Source organism: Podarcis erhardii (genome assembly GCF_964252035.2).
Source record: "Podarcis erhardii genome assembly, chromosome: 5".
Taxonomy (NCBI): domain Eukaryota; kingdom Metazoa; phylum Chordata; class Lepidosauria; order Squamata; family Lacertidae; genus Podarcis; species Podarcis erhardii.
In genome coordinates, this window is record NC_138509.1 from 64966124 (window position 1) to 64979664 (window position 13541).

The following is a 13541-nucleotide window of genomic DNA, read 5'->3' on the forward strand; positions in this document are numbered from 1 at the left end:
ACCATGAGAGAAAGGAGCTAACACTTCCCTCCTGAACCTCTTTCCCTGATGACACCCCCCCCCAACCTGCTGCTTTTTGCTTTGATAGGAAGCACATGGATGCATTTATATGGTTTTAGAAGGGCGGAATGAACAGCACATGGAGTGAAGTTAGAAGGTACCTCGAAGATCATCCAGTCCAAACCCAAGCAATACAAGAATCAATAATTTTGTGTCAGTTTAAGGAATTTGTACTCTACCCTTCAACAGATTCACATGGCTACTTAACAAAAAGTTTAAAAAAAAATACGAAAAAGCAAACCTAAAAGGCAAAGGGTGAACTGTGGCACAGTTCCTAGTTCAAATTGCCTATGTCCCCTACCACTACCAGATTGCTATTTGTAGAAGTTTTTTTTTGTATCTCTGCTTCTTTGTTGTCACATCCACCTGGGCCTTGAGTGCCCCAAAGAATGTCCATCCTGTGTTTGGATGAGGACTCTTGTATTATTGGTGGTCACAGCGTCCATTATTTTAATTGCATCTCTGTGGCTTTTGTGTGTTTCCTCCCCTGCCCCTCTCCAGTTGGGAAGACGTCGTTGATCACAAGGTTTATGTATGACAGCTTTGACAACACATACCAGGTGAGTTTCATCGCCTATGAGGTGCTCAACTGCATGATGCATGGTAATAGTAAAAAACAAAAGTTTCCCAGTGTTTTGGATAGCCATGTCACATGACCAAGGCTGCAAAATAATAATAATGCTCCCCTCTTTTTCTTTTTGACAAATGAGCAGAAGAGGAGTAGCAGAATTCAGATCTGAGCATTGTTCAGCTTTTGATCACCTGCACCTATCAGCGTAGATGTAGCCTCAACTTCCCTGTGCTTTCTTCTTCTGGTTTAACCTTGCCACAACCCCAGAAAGGCACATAGCCCCCCCCCCCCCATGGCTTCAGTTGGTTCAGCTCTGAAATAAGCCAAGCCATTTCTCCCAAAAGTCAGGAAATGGACTCAGTCATTTCTGAGCTAATCTGAATCTGACCTCGTCTCCTGCCTTTCTTTAAAAACCTGCTTATGTTGCTGGCATGGGCAGTGTCGGCATAACAGCAGTAGCAAGAAACTGTATGGAAACAGAAGGGTGGTTGTTGCTGCTCCCCCCCCCCGCCTCCTTTCTGGTGCTTGACACACTGTAAAGCAATATGACAGAGGATAGAAAGCCCTGGTAGCCTCTGAGAAATGTATTTGCTTGGGGATGTGACCTGCAGCCATGATCCCAGTCACTCATGCATCCACTGAGTCTACACACTTGCAAAACATTTGAATTGGTCTGTTTGCTGACCAAGGCAGTATTTGTTCAAATGGAAACAATACCTTACTCTTAAAAAAAGATCACGCTCCCTGTTGCAAAGGAGAGGCCATTCTCCTAGGATGAGTCCCCAAATGGGATGATTATCCATGGCAAGGACAGCGGCATCTGTCTTGCAGGCTGCATCTGTTCACTGGAACAGGAAAATACACACCGAACAAGTGAGCTCTCCCCATGGATGATGCAACCCACGAAGCTATTGTACGTTACACAAAAGGCTGGTTTCTTGCTCGGCCATCTTCAAGGGTGTGGAACTGCAAAGGTGCCCATGTTGCTCTCTATAGATGAGAATTTGAGCTCCTCGGTCTGACTGCAATAAGCTTTGCTTTTCCTCAGGGTGATTCAAAATTATGTTTCTTGGCTGCCGGCAAATAATTCTTCCATCAATCTGAATGTTTGATCTGCTCATGCATTGTTCAACAGTTATCCATTACCGTATCAGTTTTGCGACTGTTAATATGCTTTCTTTTTGCACTCTGCTGGGTATGACTCCCGGAAAGAAATGCGGATTAATTTCATGTTTAAAAAACTTAAATGATTCACCAGGTGCTTCCACTATGCACCTGAATCCTAATTTAGTTATTGTGGGTTGACATTCTATTGTGCCAATCATTATTGAACCGTGGAGCAGTAAAATGTTAGCCCATATTGGGAAAAATGGGACCTCGGACACATTGTGAAGCAATTAGTTGACTATGTTGCTACCAAGGCTAGCATAAAGAACTGCAGCAATCATTTCTGGCAATATTTTGAAGGCTGCTAATGAAACAATCCACAACATGTGGGGTGTGACCAGAACCCCATGCAGTGTGAGGGTGCTAAGACCCACCTCTTCATCCAGATCCCTTGGGACTGCCCTATTTACAGTACAGATTTGAGGTTAGTCTTTGTACCAATTTCAATACAATACCCTCAGCCAAATAATTCTAGGTATTACAGTGTGGTGAGGTACTGAGAATTACCTGGTGGAGTGCCTCATCCTGCCAGCTCCTACAGGTTCCCTGGAATGACCACTTTATTATATTTTTATGCCTCATGCTATTTCAACCCTCATTTTAGGCCCTTTTCATGGGTGTGGACCAAGGAATTTACGATCCTTGCAGATCTGTAAATGCTGTACATGCCAGGAGATGTTGTTGTGCTTCCAAGTTAATACTACTTCTTCTTTTTTTAACCTATCGGGCTCTTGCAATTTTCTTGCTGCAGTGGAAAGTGAGGTTTTCTTCAGACTTCTTATGTAGCACCAAAGGGCAGTTTTTGGGTTCTGAAAGGCCTCCTTGATCCTTGCTTGTGCTCCTGGCAGTGCTGGTTCCAGGTCTGAGGTGACTCTGGGCAGTGGGCCTCCTGTTCGTCTGATGGGCCTCCTGTTCTGTTAATAGCTCATGGTGGGCTAACCTGGTTACAGCAGCAGCACTCCAAGCAGATTTGGGCAACTGGGTCTTTCCACCTTTTCAGTTTCTCACAACATCCCAGTGTGGCACTAAGCCAGGAGCATTGTGGGAAACTAAGGGTGCATTCAGACAAGGGGATTGTTGCATTAGGTTTCCTGGTTATAATATTACAGCTTCTGCCCCATATTCTAACATTTCTAACATGGGAGAATAGGAATATCTAACAGAGAATTCTCTCTTTTTTCTGGTACTGTCACTGACTTAGAAGGGAGCACAGTCACTCAGAGAAGCTGGGAAAGCTGCTTTAATTGCCCACTTCACTTCCATTCCCCCCCTGAGTGTTGTTTTTCTTCATCTCTGGGTTGGGGAGCACGTTCATCACCTCCCAGAAGGATGCCATTCCTGCAGCAACGCGCTTACGGTTTACGATTTGAAATGGAACACGTTCCATTCAGGCTAAAAGGTGATTGGCCTTCAGCAATTATTTCCTCTCCTGCATTGGGTTTAAAGAGCCACCTGACTCAGTCAGTGTTGCAATTTAGTGAGGTAAACAAACACCCCGTTCACCTCTTGACAAGCAATTTAAAATGCATCACAGGAGCAGCACTGCATGAGCACAGGAGACAGATTCTCTCGTTAAAGACTGCTGCAATTTCCACGATAGCTTTCTTGGGCCCTACAAAAGAAAAGAAGAAGAAGAAAAGCAATATCTCTACTCTCAAGAATTCTCTTCCACCTTTCCAAAAGCTCCTTCTTACCTGGTTGCTACTGGTGACCAGCAAATGACTTTGCAAAAGTATAATTTCCCATGCCCAGTGTATTAGGAGCACTTATTTGGAGAGGACGAGTTTTTGTTTCATGCATGTGTGCTTGGCGTCTGTCAAGCTAGCAAGTGATTGGCATAAAGGAGGAAGCATGTAGGATCCAAGGAAGGGATATGCCTAAAGCCTAATAAAGTGGACACAACCTGAAATATCTAATCTCCCCATTAAATGTGCTATTTTTCTGTTATTTCTTTTTTGGCTGCCTCAGACATTGATAATGTAGTCTCCAAGTGCCCCGAAAATGGCAGCATCATCACAAAACCCTTAATCCATCACGGCTTCTCACTTTGTCACTTAGAGTCCTGAATTCCTAAAGGCAAGCCTTTCCTCCCCCTCAGATCTTTCTCCACCTTTTCATTCATTGCTCCTTCCATCTCCTGCCCAGGGAAAGAGAGAAGCAGCAACCTACTCTGGGTTCTCAAACACTCAGCACAACGGGGAGGGTCTGTTCTGTGCCCAAACCTTAGGTCCTTGCCCAGTTTCTTTACATTGCTGCCTCGCCTTTAGTTGCTAGTTTCATTTGGAAAACTGAAATTTGGGAACCTCCCCATATCAGGAGACCCAGTGCTTTCTACATTCTAGCCCACCCCAACAAACTACAGTTCCCAGTGTTGATTGGGAAGAAGGAATGATTATTGGAGTTTATATCTGAAGTGCAGAAAAACTAGTGCATGAATCTCCACACCACCATCCCTCACATATTTACTATTTAATTCAGAATGCCTGCAGAGGACCATATTTTGCCCATGTTTTAAATCTGAGCATTGCATTGGATGTCTATTTTGTAAGACATCTTGATAAGGTTTGGCCTTGAAGGGCAAGGCATTATTATATTAATTCTCGTTTAAACGTAGAAGGGAAAGCAGCGATGGGCCATTTGCAATGTTAAATGAGTTTCCTGTCCAATATCAGCCTGACATTTTTGCATCGCAAACTAATCAAAGCAGGAGTCTCTTAACGACTTGTGTTTGAAAATGCCCATTCCTGTTGCTTAAGGAAGGTTAATGCAAAAAGAACTCTTGAACAGGGTCTTCAAACGGTTCCAGCTTAGACCCATTTTGACGCTGATCTCATCTGGCAGGGATTTCACACACGAATTGTCGTGCTAGTCTGACTAATGCAGCATGTGTGTACCAGCAATGGTGGCCAGACAAATGCCTCTAGGATGCTCATAAGCAGAGCCAGTTGACAATAGCCATTCCCTGCTGTTAATCTCCAGCATCTGGCATACATGTGAGCCCTGGCATATGAGCATATACATGAGTAAATGCACTAGATAGACACTAAAAGCTTTTTCGCTCATAGCCTTTGCCCTTAACCACTGTGCTACAGTGGATCTCACTGTGTGTTAGCTCCTTAAGGCTGCAGTCTAAACGCCACTAACCTGAGAATCGGTCCCATTAAATTCAGTAGGATTCACATCTGAATAGACCTGTTTAGGGCTGCACTGTAAGTTAGTAAGACTCATAATCTTTCCCCAATTCCAGGACGTTTATCAACAGTGAGGAAGCTTTAGAGACAGGATGCCTTGTTCTGGGATAGGGAGTTGGACAAGATGCTTCATTCGGTGTCTTTGTATTCTGAGTTTTGCAGAGAGATGCTGAGATTAGCTCTAGATGTGCGTTGGCCAGCTTCTTCCCTGCTAGCTGACTCTGAGCTGGTAATTGGACTACAAGTGAGCAACTGGGAAATCCAAAGTTTTATTTTAAAAGGGGGTGGGGAGGCTAAGCCTTTAAGATTGCAAAAATAATCTTAACATGTGCAGGTGATGCCTGGTGAAGTCTCCTGAAGACAAAAGAGGCCAAGATGAGGTGGACCCTCAGTGGCTGAACCATGTCCCATCTCCCCAATTAGCAGAAGGAAATTACTTATGCTAAATTAAAAAATGTATACTGAATTGCCTAATTTCTACACTATGCAGAACCTGGACGTTCTGGTTTCAGATTTTGAATATTTTCATATAAAGAGCCCTATGTTTGCTCTTCACGGGATACAGGTGCGCTGTGGGTTAAACCACAGAGCCTAGGACTTGCTGATCAGAAGGTGAGCGGTTCGAATCCCCGCGATGGGGTGAGCTCCTGTTGCTCGGTCCCTGCTCCTGCCAACCTAGCAGTTCGAAAGCACATCAAAGTGCAAGTAGATAAATAGGTACTGCTCCAGCGGGAAGGTAAACGGTGTTTCCGTGTGCTGCTCTGGTTCGCCAGAAGCAGCTTAGTCATGCTGGCCAGTAAAGCGAGATGAGCGCCGCAACCCCAGAGTCGGCCATGACTGGACCTAATGGTCAGGGGTCCCTTTACCTTTACTTATGTTTGCTCTTCTGATGTGTATTTCCTTTAGGTGGGGAACCTCTAGCCCACAGGCCAAATTTTCCCCAACCAATTCATTCATTCACTTTATTTGTATGTCATTCTCCTGCCCCCACCCACAAAATGCTCAAAGCAGCTTACAACAAATGAATAGGGATGCATTTCAAACAAACACTACAAATACAATTTCATAATAACACAGCAAAACAAAAATATGATAACATATTAAAAACCCACATTTCAATACTATAAATATAACAAGATTACTTAAACAACATGCAGCATCCAATAGCAAAAATAATAAGGAAGCTGTACAATTTCATCTTAGTCCTAGAAACACCCCTCCCAGTCCCTCTCCTTATAAGGTTTGCAGGGGCAAAGGTTGGGGTAGCTGGGAACACCCCTCCTATGGCCTACACCCACCTGCCCCACATCTGATGACATATATGACATCAGGTGTGGGGCAGGTAAGACACTATTTCAGAGGAACAGTCAGGAGCTTAACATACACTCTCAATTGTGCCTTGGCAAGCAGGACTCGTTGTCAGTGCCAGTCAGCTGATTGGCACTGATAGCTCACCACTTTTAAGTCATCCATTTGCAGGCATGGTTTTGGATTTAAAATACACCTTCAAACTGACACTTTTCCTCTGCAGACCAGCCAGCCTTTCTGTTAGCACCAATCAGCTGACTAGCACTGATAGCAAGCCCCTTTGAAATTATCACCAGGTGTCAAAATGACTTCAGGCAAGTAGGCAGCCCTGCCCACCTGTCAAAGTGGCCTAAAGTGGTAGAGAAGGTTATGATCTGCTAGTCAAATCCTGTTCCCCACAGCTGCCTTTAACCTGCTGTACTGAAGTGATGGCGAGCAAACGTGTCTAGCCTCTCTTCCTCCCATCCTCTTTCCACTTCAGCAGTGCAGAGGAATGATTTAGTTTCATTCTTATCAATCTCCCATTGGCCTTCCACAGCCCTTTTGCTGTTGTGTTTCTCTTCGCCTCTTTTCAAGTGTCTGCTACCACTGAGCTTCAGGGGTCTTCAAATTCAAAAGGTTATTTGCTTTTCTGATGGGAGTTGCGTGGTGCAGGATACTGGGCTTAATTGGCTTCCTGGCTTCCACACATCTTTCTTTCTTAAATCCCACTCAATCCCCCTTCAGACAGCGGTGAAACAAATCAATACAAGGACCCCTGAAGCCCTTTCCATGCTCTCTGGAATCTCAGGCCCTCTGTGCTCCTACCAGAGAGCATTTTCTCCATCATCTGAGCACTCTCAGAGCATTCACAAGGAAAATGGGTTGATTAAAAGTAAAGCTGGGATCCCCAAGAATCCAAATTCAGTACAATCCACCCACAGATTCTTAGATTCCAACTATCCTGCATCTCCCAAGGCTCTGTTAGGATCTGGCTTCAGAATGGGGGACTAGGGCAGCTTCCCCAGATGTTTTGGATCACAACTCCTTTCAGCCCTAGCCAGCCTGGGCAATAGTTGGGTGATGGGGACTGTAGTGTAAAATATTTGTAAAGCATCAGCCTGAGGAAGGCTGCGTTAGGGACTTCCTTAAGTTTCAAAGAGGGTATCTTCCTTCTGCTGTTGATACACTTGTCACATTGTCCTTCTCTCTTCTTTCTGTTTGGTTTTCACTAAAGGTTTGAGATATATTTTATTGATTTTATAGTAAAATAGCATTGATCAATTCCAGCAAAACCCTGTAAAGTCTTAATATACTTATACCAGTCACATATAAGAAAACAAATTGAGTGAGGGCAGGGTGGAATAACTGAATCAGTGACTATATCACCAAGGCTTCAGCTATCCATGACAGCCTCTTGTGAATAAGCCCAGAGTCTTAGATTCACATCACTTCTGTTTACATGGCTGATATATGGGGACCATACTTTCTCAAAATGATTGGTCTTTTTGCTTGGCCTTCTGTGTTGTAGATGTTCAGAAAGAGCCATATCCCAAACCTTCTGTTGCCATCTTGTCAGAGATAGTCCCTTGAGGAGGCAATCTCTCAATGGGCAGCAGGGTGAACAGCATGGCAGTTAGATCTTTTATATAAGGGGAAGTTCTAGATTGGTGTCTAATGTGCCCATATTATCAAGTCCTGATAATATGGACGTTCTAGACACCGATCTAGACCCTCCTCTTATATATCAAGGTCTAACTGCCATGCTGCTCATCGCTCGTATTATCTGGCACCAAAGTCAAGTTTTTGTCCTCTATTAGAATGTAAATAAGACAAGCATTAATATTTAGGTGGGAGAATGTGCAGCTACCCAGTATTCATGCTGACCAGACTAACTGTTGCCATGGAAGCTTGTCGAAGTCGAGCTAGGCAAGCACTGAGCACCTTGAAATGCAACTCCATTTGCCCGGGATAGATTTGCAGCAGTGGGCAGAAGGTCTAAGAAGCAGGAATGTAACCCTTTTGGCCTCGACTTCTCATGCTGTTCCCCTCACCCCACTCTCAGTTGTGTAGAAATTGGCGGTTTCACCTTTGTTTTCCCTCTCTAATTTGCTGTGCCAAAATGTAGCTTTTCAACAGCAACAAAGGACAGGGATGGAATGAGGTGGGATGCTGTGGCTGCTGTACATATGTAGATGTGCAGAAATTTGGATTCCATCTGTTTGCTTTTTCTGCTGTGACACTTGTAATTGAGAAGGCGCTCCCAGATGTCTGAATTGGACCGCTCAGCAGCATATAACCGAGTGTGGTTTTGACAGTAGAAGATGGATAGATTCTCTTATTTTCGCATTCCCAAGCACTTAGCCGAGCTCGGCTCAGTGCGCAGGGCTAACTATATAGACTCTATAGAGCCAGTGCTGCATTGCTTTTTAAATATTGGCCAGTTCCCTCCGGAGAGGATGCCCCCTAGCAGACTGCAGCACATACTGTTTGATTAATCAACTAAAGCCAGCAGCAGATGTGACTTGAAATCCAAACTCCCAGAGCTGTGAGTGTTTCAATGGCTGAGCTCTGGAGACAGCTCCTTTTAATTACAATGGTCAGCTCTGCAGCCATGGGGCACAAGAGCTCATCTGTAATATGCCCTGCTGGAATTTCCGTCCTTGGTTGGAAACCAATGTAAACCTGGGTAGTAAAAAGGGGCTAGCATTTATATACCATGCAAATCCACAATGAGATTTTTCACCTAATTTGCCATGCTGGGTACATTTTAGAGCAAAGTATCCCTTAGTGTGTCAGCAACACTATTCATTAATCGCCGTGGCTGTTCAGAGGTCCCTCATATCTCTCAATAAAACAACACTGCCTTCACCACTAATGATATTGTTGTTCAGAGGTAAGGCAAGTTATTTTATTTTATTTTATTGAATTGAATTTATTCATTTGTTTGTTGTCCATTAGAATTATTAAAGTCAGGGTTAAAAACAAGTTAGCTTTAAAAAGTCAAAATATAAATAATACCAGTAGTTTGAAAATATACATTGATTTGAAGTACTCATTTTTATATCCTTAAGATATCAATGACTTCCATTCTTCTCTTTCCATGGTTCATTTTACATATCATAAATCCCTGTATATTTTACAAAAAAATACTTTAAATTGTAAAACAGAAAATTTAATAAAAATTACCGTATTTTTCGTCCCATAGGACGCTCCGTCCCATAGGACGCACCTAGTTTTTTGGGGGGGAGATAAAGGAAAAAAATATACACTGTGAAATTAATTTACACAATAAAATACATGCCAACTTAATCTAGAAAGACCTAGCTGGAGCTGATGGGAGTTGGTGTCTAAGAACATCCAGATGGTCTCAGATTTCCCCACCACTGTTTCAGCCCATGCATTCATTCCTGGATGACATCCCAGTGTTCTAGAGTTCCAGTTCTATGGAAACACAGAGAAAATACCCCAAACATCTATGGTGGGAAAGCCTATTTGGCTCTCTGTCAACTCTTGGAGAACTGTGAATAGTCGGTGTGGCAAAATAAATTTTTTTAAAGGATGTTCAAATATTGGTGCCATTGCTTATTACATTTCAATAAGGCGGAAGCCTAGGAAACGGGGAAGCTTATGAATGGCACTCTGTATGACAGAGAAATGGTGAAAACAAAACAAATTCCTTCCAGTAGCACCTTAAAGACCAACTAAGTCAGTTCTTGGTATGAGCTTTCGTGTGCATGCACACTTCTTCAGATACGTATCGTATCTGAAGAAGTGTGCATGCACACGAAAGCTCATACCAAGAACTGACTTAGTTGGTCTTTAAGGTGCTACTGGAAGGAATTTGTTTTGTTTTGACTATGGCAGACCAACACGGCTACCTATCTGTAAGAGAAATGGTGGTAAGGCTGTACAGAAACGTGTTGTGCACTATGACTGTTGTGGTATTTAAAATCAGTGCAAGGGAGCTGAGAGGGCCACTGTCAGGTCTCACCCACATTTCCTCATGCAGTGCCTCTAGAAAGCATGTTTCAGAGCATTTTCCCCCTTGTCCCACTCCTTCCCAAAGGAAAAACCCGCTCTCTAGCAAAAGATCAGAAGAAATGGCAATCTGGAGGAAAACCTGAATTGCTGTTTGCTCCAATTGAGTGCTAAAAAAGTGGTTTACCCTGGGGGAAAGCAGCAGGAGAAGAGGAAGCATGGATAAGCCCTCAGTCCACTAGAACAACTTCAAGGGGAACATCACTGAGCACATGTGAGATGGGATCTGAAAGATGGTGCAACTAGCACTACCAACACCATGCAAGCTTTGGGTCCCTATTTCTTGGAATGGCAACTTCCCATTCAACACAGCAATGCAATTTGAAACTGAAGGGACATTCTGAAGCAGTCTGCTCCATGGCATGAAGACGGGGTCTACCATTTAAAGGTAGACAAATCCCTCTCAAGTCATTGAGAGCTCTTGAAATGGTTCTGTGGATCCCAGTCACTGTGTGTAATTTTAAAAATTATTTTCTTCCAGACTATCTACTAATTCTTATGCCGTTCCTCTTTTTTTATATAGGCTACAATTGGAATTGACTTCTTATCTAAAACCATGTACTTGGAAGACCGGACAGTAAGTGCCAGGAGTTGCTGAGGAGCTGACATTCCCAAGCTACGTATTCAGACAGAAGTAATAGGCGAACGCAGAGGGGACTTTTTGAACCAAACCCATGTTCTGATTTGCCCAAGCTGATAAGGGAGTAATCTGCCTCTGCTCTTTCATACCTGCATGCAAGTTTACCTTTTCCAGAGCATCATGTCAAAAACGGGTGTTTTAAGGAGGGTTGGAATCGGACATTTCTGCATGGGCTTGTTGTCCTTGTCCGTCATAATATTCTATAGATAACATGCTCTCAGTTGTGTGAAGAGGAGCTGGAACTAATATAAAACAGTTTTATATTATATATATTAGCTGGCCTCAAGACTTGTGGATTTTTGGCCACGATACCTTACCATATTTTTCACTCTATAAGACGCACCAGACCATAAGATGCACCTAGTTTTTGGAGGAGGAAAACAAGAAAAAAAATATTCTGAATCCCAGAAGCCAGAACAGCAAGATGGATCTGGCTGCTGGGATAGCCTTTTGCTGTTCTGGCTTCTGGGATAGCCGGGTGAAGCCTCTTCAGGGCAACGGGATGAAGGCTGCACAGCGATCCCACTTGCTGTCTTGGCTTATGGGATAGCCACGCACAACCTCTCCCAGGCAGCGGGAGCCTTAATCCTGCTGCCCGGGAGAGGCTGCGCGCGGCTAAGCCAGAAGCCAGGACAGCAGATGAAGGCTCCCCCAAGAGCCGCGCTCCCTTTAAAGAGCGTGCAGCCCTTCTCGCTCCTTGGGTAAAAGCCCCCAAGAGCCATACACACGCTCCGCACGCTCTTTAAAGGGAGTGCTGAGTAGAGCCTCCCGCCTGCATTCGCTCCATAAGACCCACACACATTTCACCTTACTTTTTAGGAGGGGAAAAGTCCATCTTATAGAGCGAAAAATATGGTAATTTATTCCCGGCCACCAGCCCAGCTAAATCAGAGTTCAGAGGCTTGAAGCTACACCGATAAGCTGTCATACTGATGACTGAGGCTTTGTACGTGTTGCCAGCTTCAAATGCAGCTTTTTCTCAATTTGGAATGGGAAAATGAATCAAAATGCAGTATTTTCAGAGAAATGACAGGATACATACAGGATATTGCACCATACATGCAGGATTGTAGCTAACATTGTGTGCACTGAGCACACTGGGACATAGAGTAGCATGCAGGCAAGAGTTCCTGTACATTAGCTCCATCCTAGTTCTGAGCAGCAAGACTAAGATGCCCCACCCCTCATTTGCACTCATGCCTTTGTCCTGGAGGTTTTCAACCTTACTATTTCCAGAGAACACTGTTTCATACTGAAGCGCTTCTTGTTTTCTTCCATCACTTTGGCAGAGCCTGGTGATCTAATTTCAGGCGCACTCTTTATTGCCTCAGACGGGCCAGACAGGAAAGGGGTTGCACCACTTACCAGGGGTTTCTGCATTTATCCAGCTATCCCTGTATTGTCTACTCTGACTGCCATAGCTCACCAGGCAGAGAGAGTGTGATTTTGTGCTGTTTCCCTTATAAGCCAGGAACGTGCGGCCACAGTGGGCCTGCTTTCTCTCCTTTGAGCCAGGAAGTTTGTGACTAGCAGTCTCTTCAAGGACAGGCAATCATCCTCTCTGCTAGGAAGACCTTCCTAAGTGCCTGCATTTTGCCATTTCTCTTATTTTCTCGGAAATGGCATTGGGGGGGGGGAACCCACTGTAAAACAAAAAAGGTCTTGATTTATAGATTTTGGGGGGACTTTGTGCAAGGATAACCCAATGTCAGTGCAGATGGGAGTTGGCTCTAATGAGAGGGGGAAGCGGCAGCTGCTGCATTAATAAGTAGCAGCTAACTATCTCTTGCAGTGTTAATGTACTCTCCAACATCCATCTCAGGCCTAATGGGTTGTTTCCAAGCCTTTCCAATTGCTCTAATGAAAGCCACAGGCTGAGTGATTTAGGGACGTGGGGGGTGGGGAGATGAAGCCGCACTGGTAGATTTCCCTAGGCCTTCCATGGGTTTGTTTCTGACCCAGCAGCAGAAATAGAAACAGGTCTCTTCATTTACCTCATCTCTTCCCCAAAAGATATCCCAAATCAGTTGTGTGTGATTTGGAACTGAGGCAAAATACTGAAGCCAAATGAACTGCGGAGTAGATTACAAGCAACCAAACCAACTTTGTCCAAGAACATACCAAGAACTGACTTAGTTGGTCTTTAAGGTGCTACTGGAAGGAATTTGTTTTGTTTTATCCAAGAAGGCACCTTAATCTTTTGCACACCTCTTTTTCTCACCCTCAATGCAGAATTTGATGGGTGTTAATGCAAATTTCGTGGCCTCAGATGCCCCTCAAAAATCCAGCCCATGTGGCTGAAGGCCTTTCCACATCGGAAAGGTTCCAAAAGCATTCCAGATTCCAGAAGCCTTCCAAGATACTATGGAAATACAAGCTTTAAATCCTTTGCTGGCAGCCTCAACAGAAAGGCCATGAAGGATGAAAGCATGGGACTCAGCTATGTCCCATGTGGCTGAGCCTTAGACCTGGGATTGTAGAAGGAAATTTAGACTACACTTTTCAAAACTCCAGAGTAGCCCATGGGCTGGAATCGTGCAGTGTAGGCAGGACCCACTTTTGAGGTCCGCCAACTGGAGCCTAG

General features: G+C 44.1%; 1 protein-coding gene across 1 annotated transcript in view; it reads left to right on the forward strand.

The window, feature by feature from the left end:
• Nucleotides 1-13541, forward strand: part of RAB6B (RAB6B, member RAS oncogene family) — a 66970-nt gene that overhangs the window by 38938 nt on the left and 14491 nt on the right. Inside the window, exons 2-3 of the mRNA XM_081864553.1 lie at nt 562-620; nt 10841-10894. Coding sequence (XP_081720679.1) covers nt 562-620; nt 10841-10894 — 113 coding nt within the window. The remainder of the gene's footprint in view (nt 1-561; nt 621-10840; nt 10895-13541) is intronic.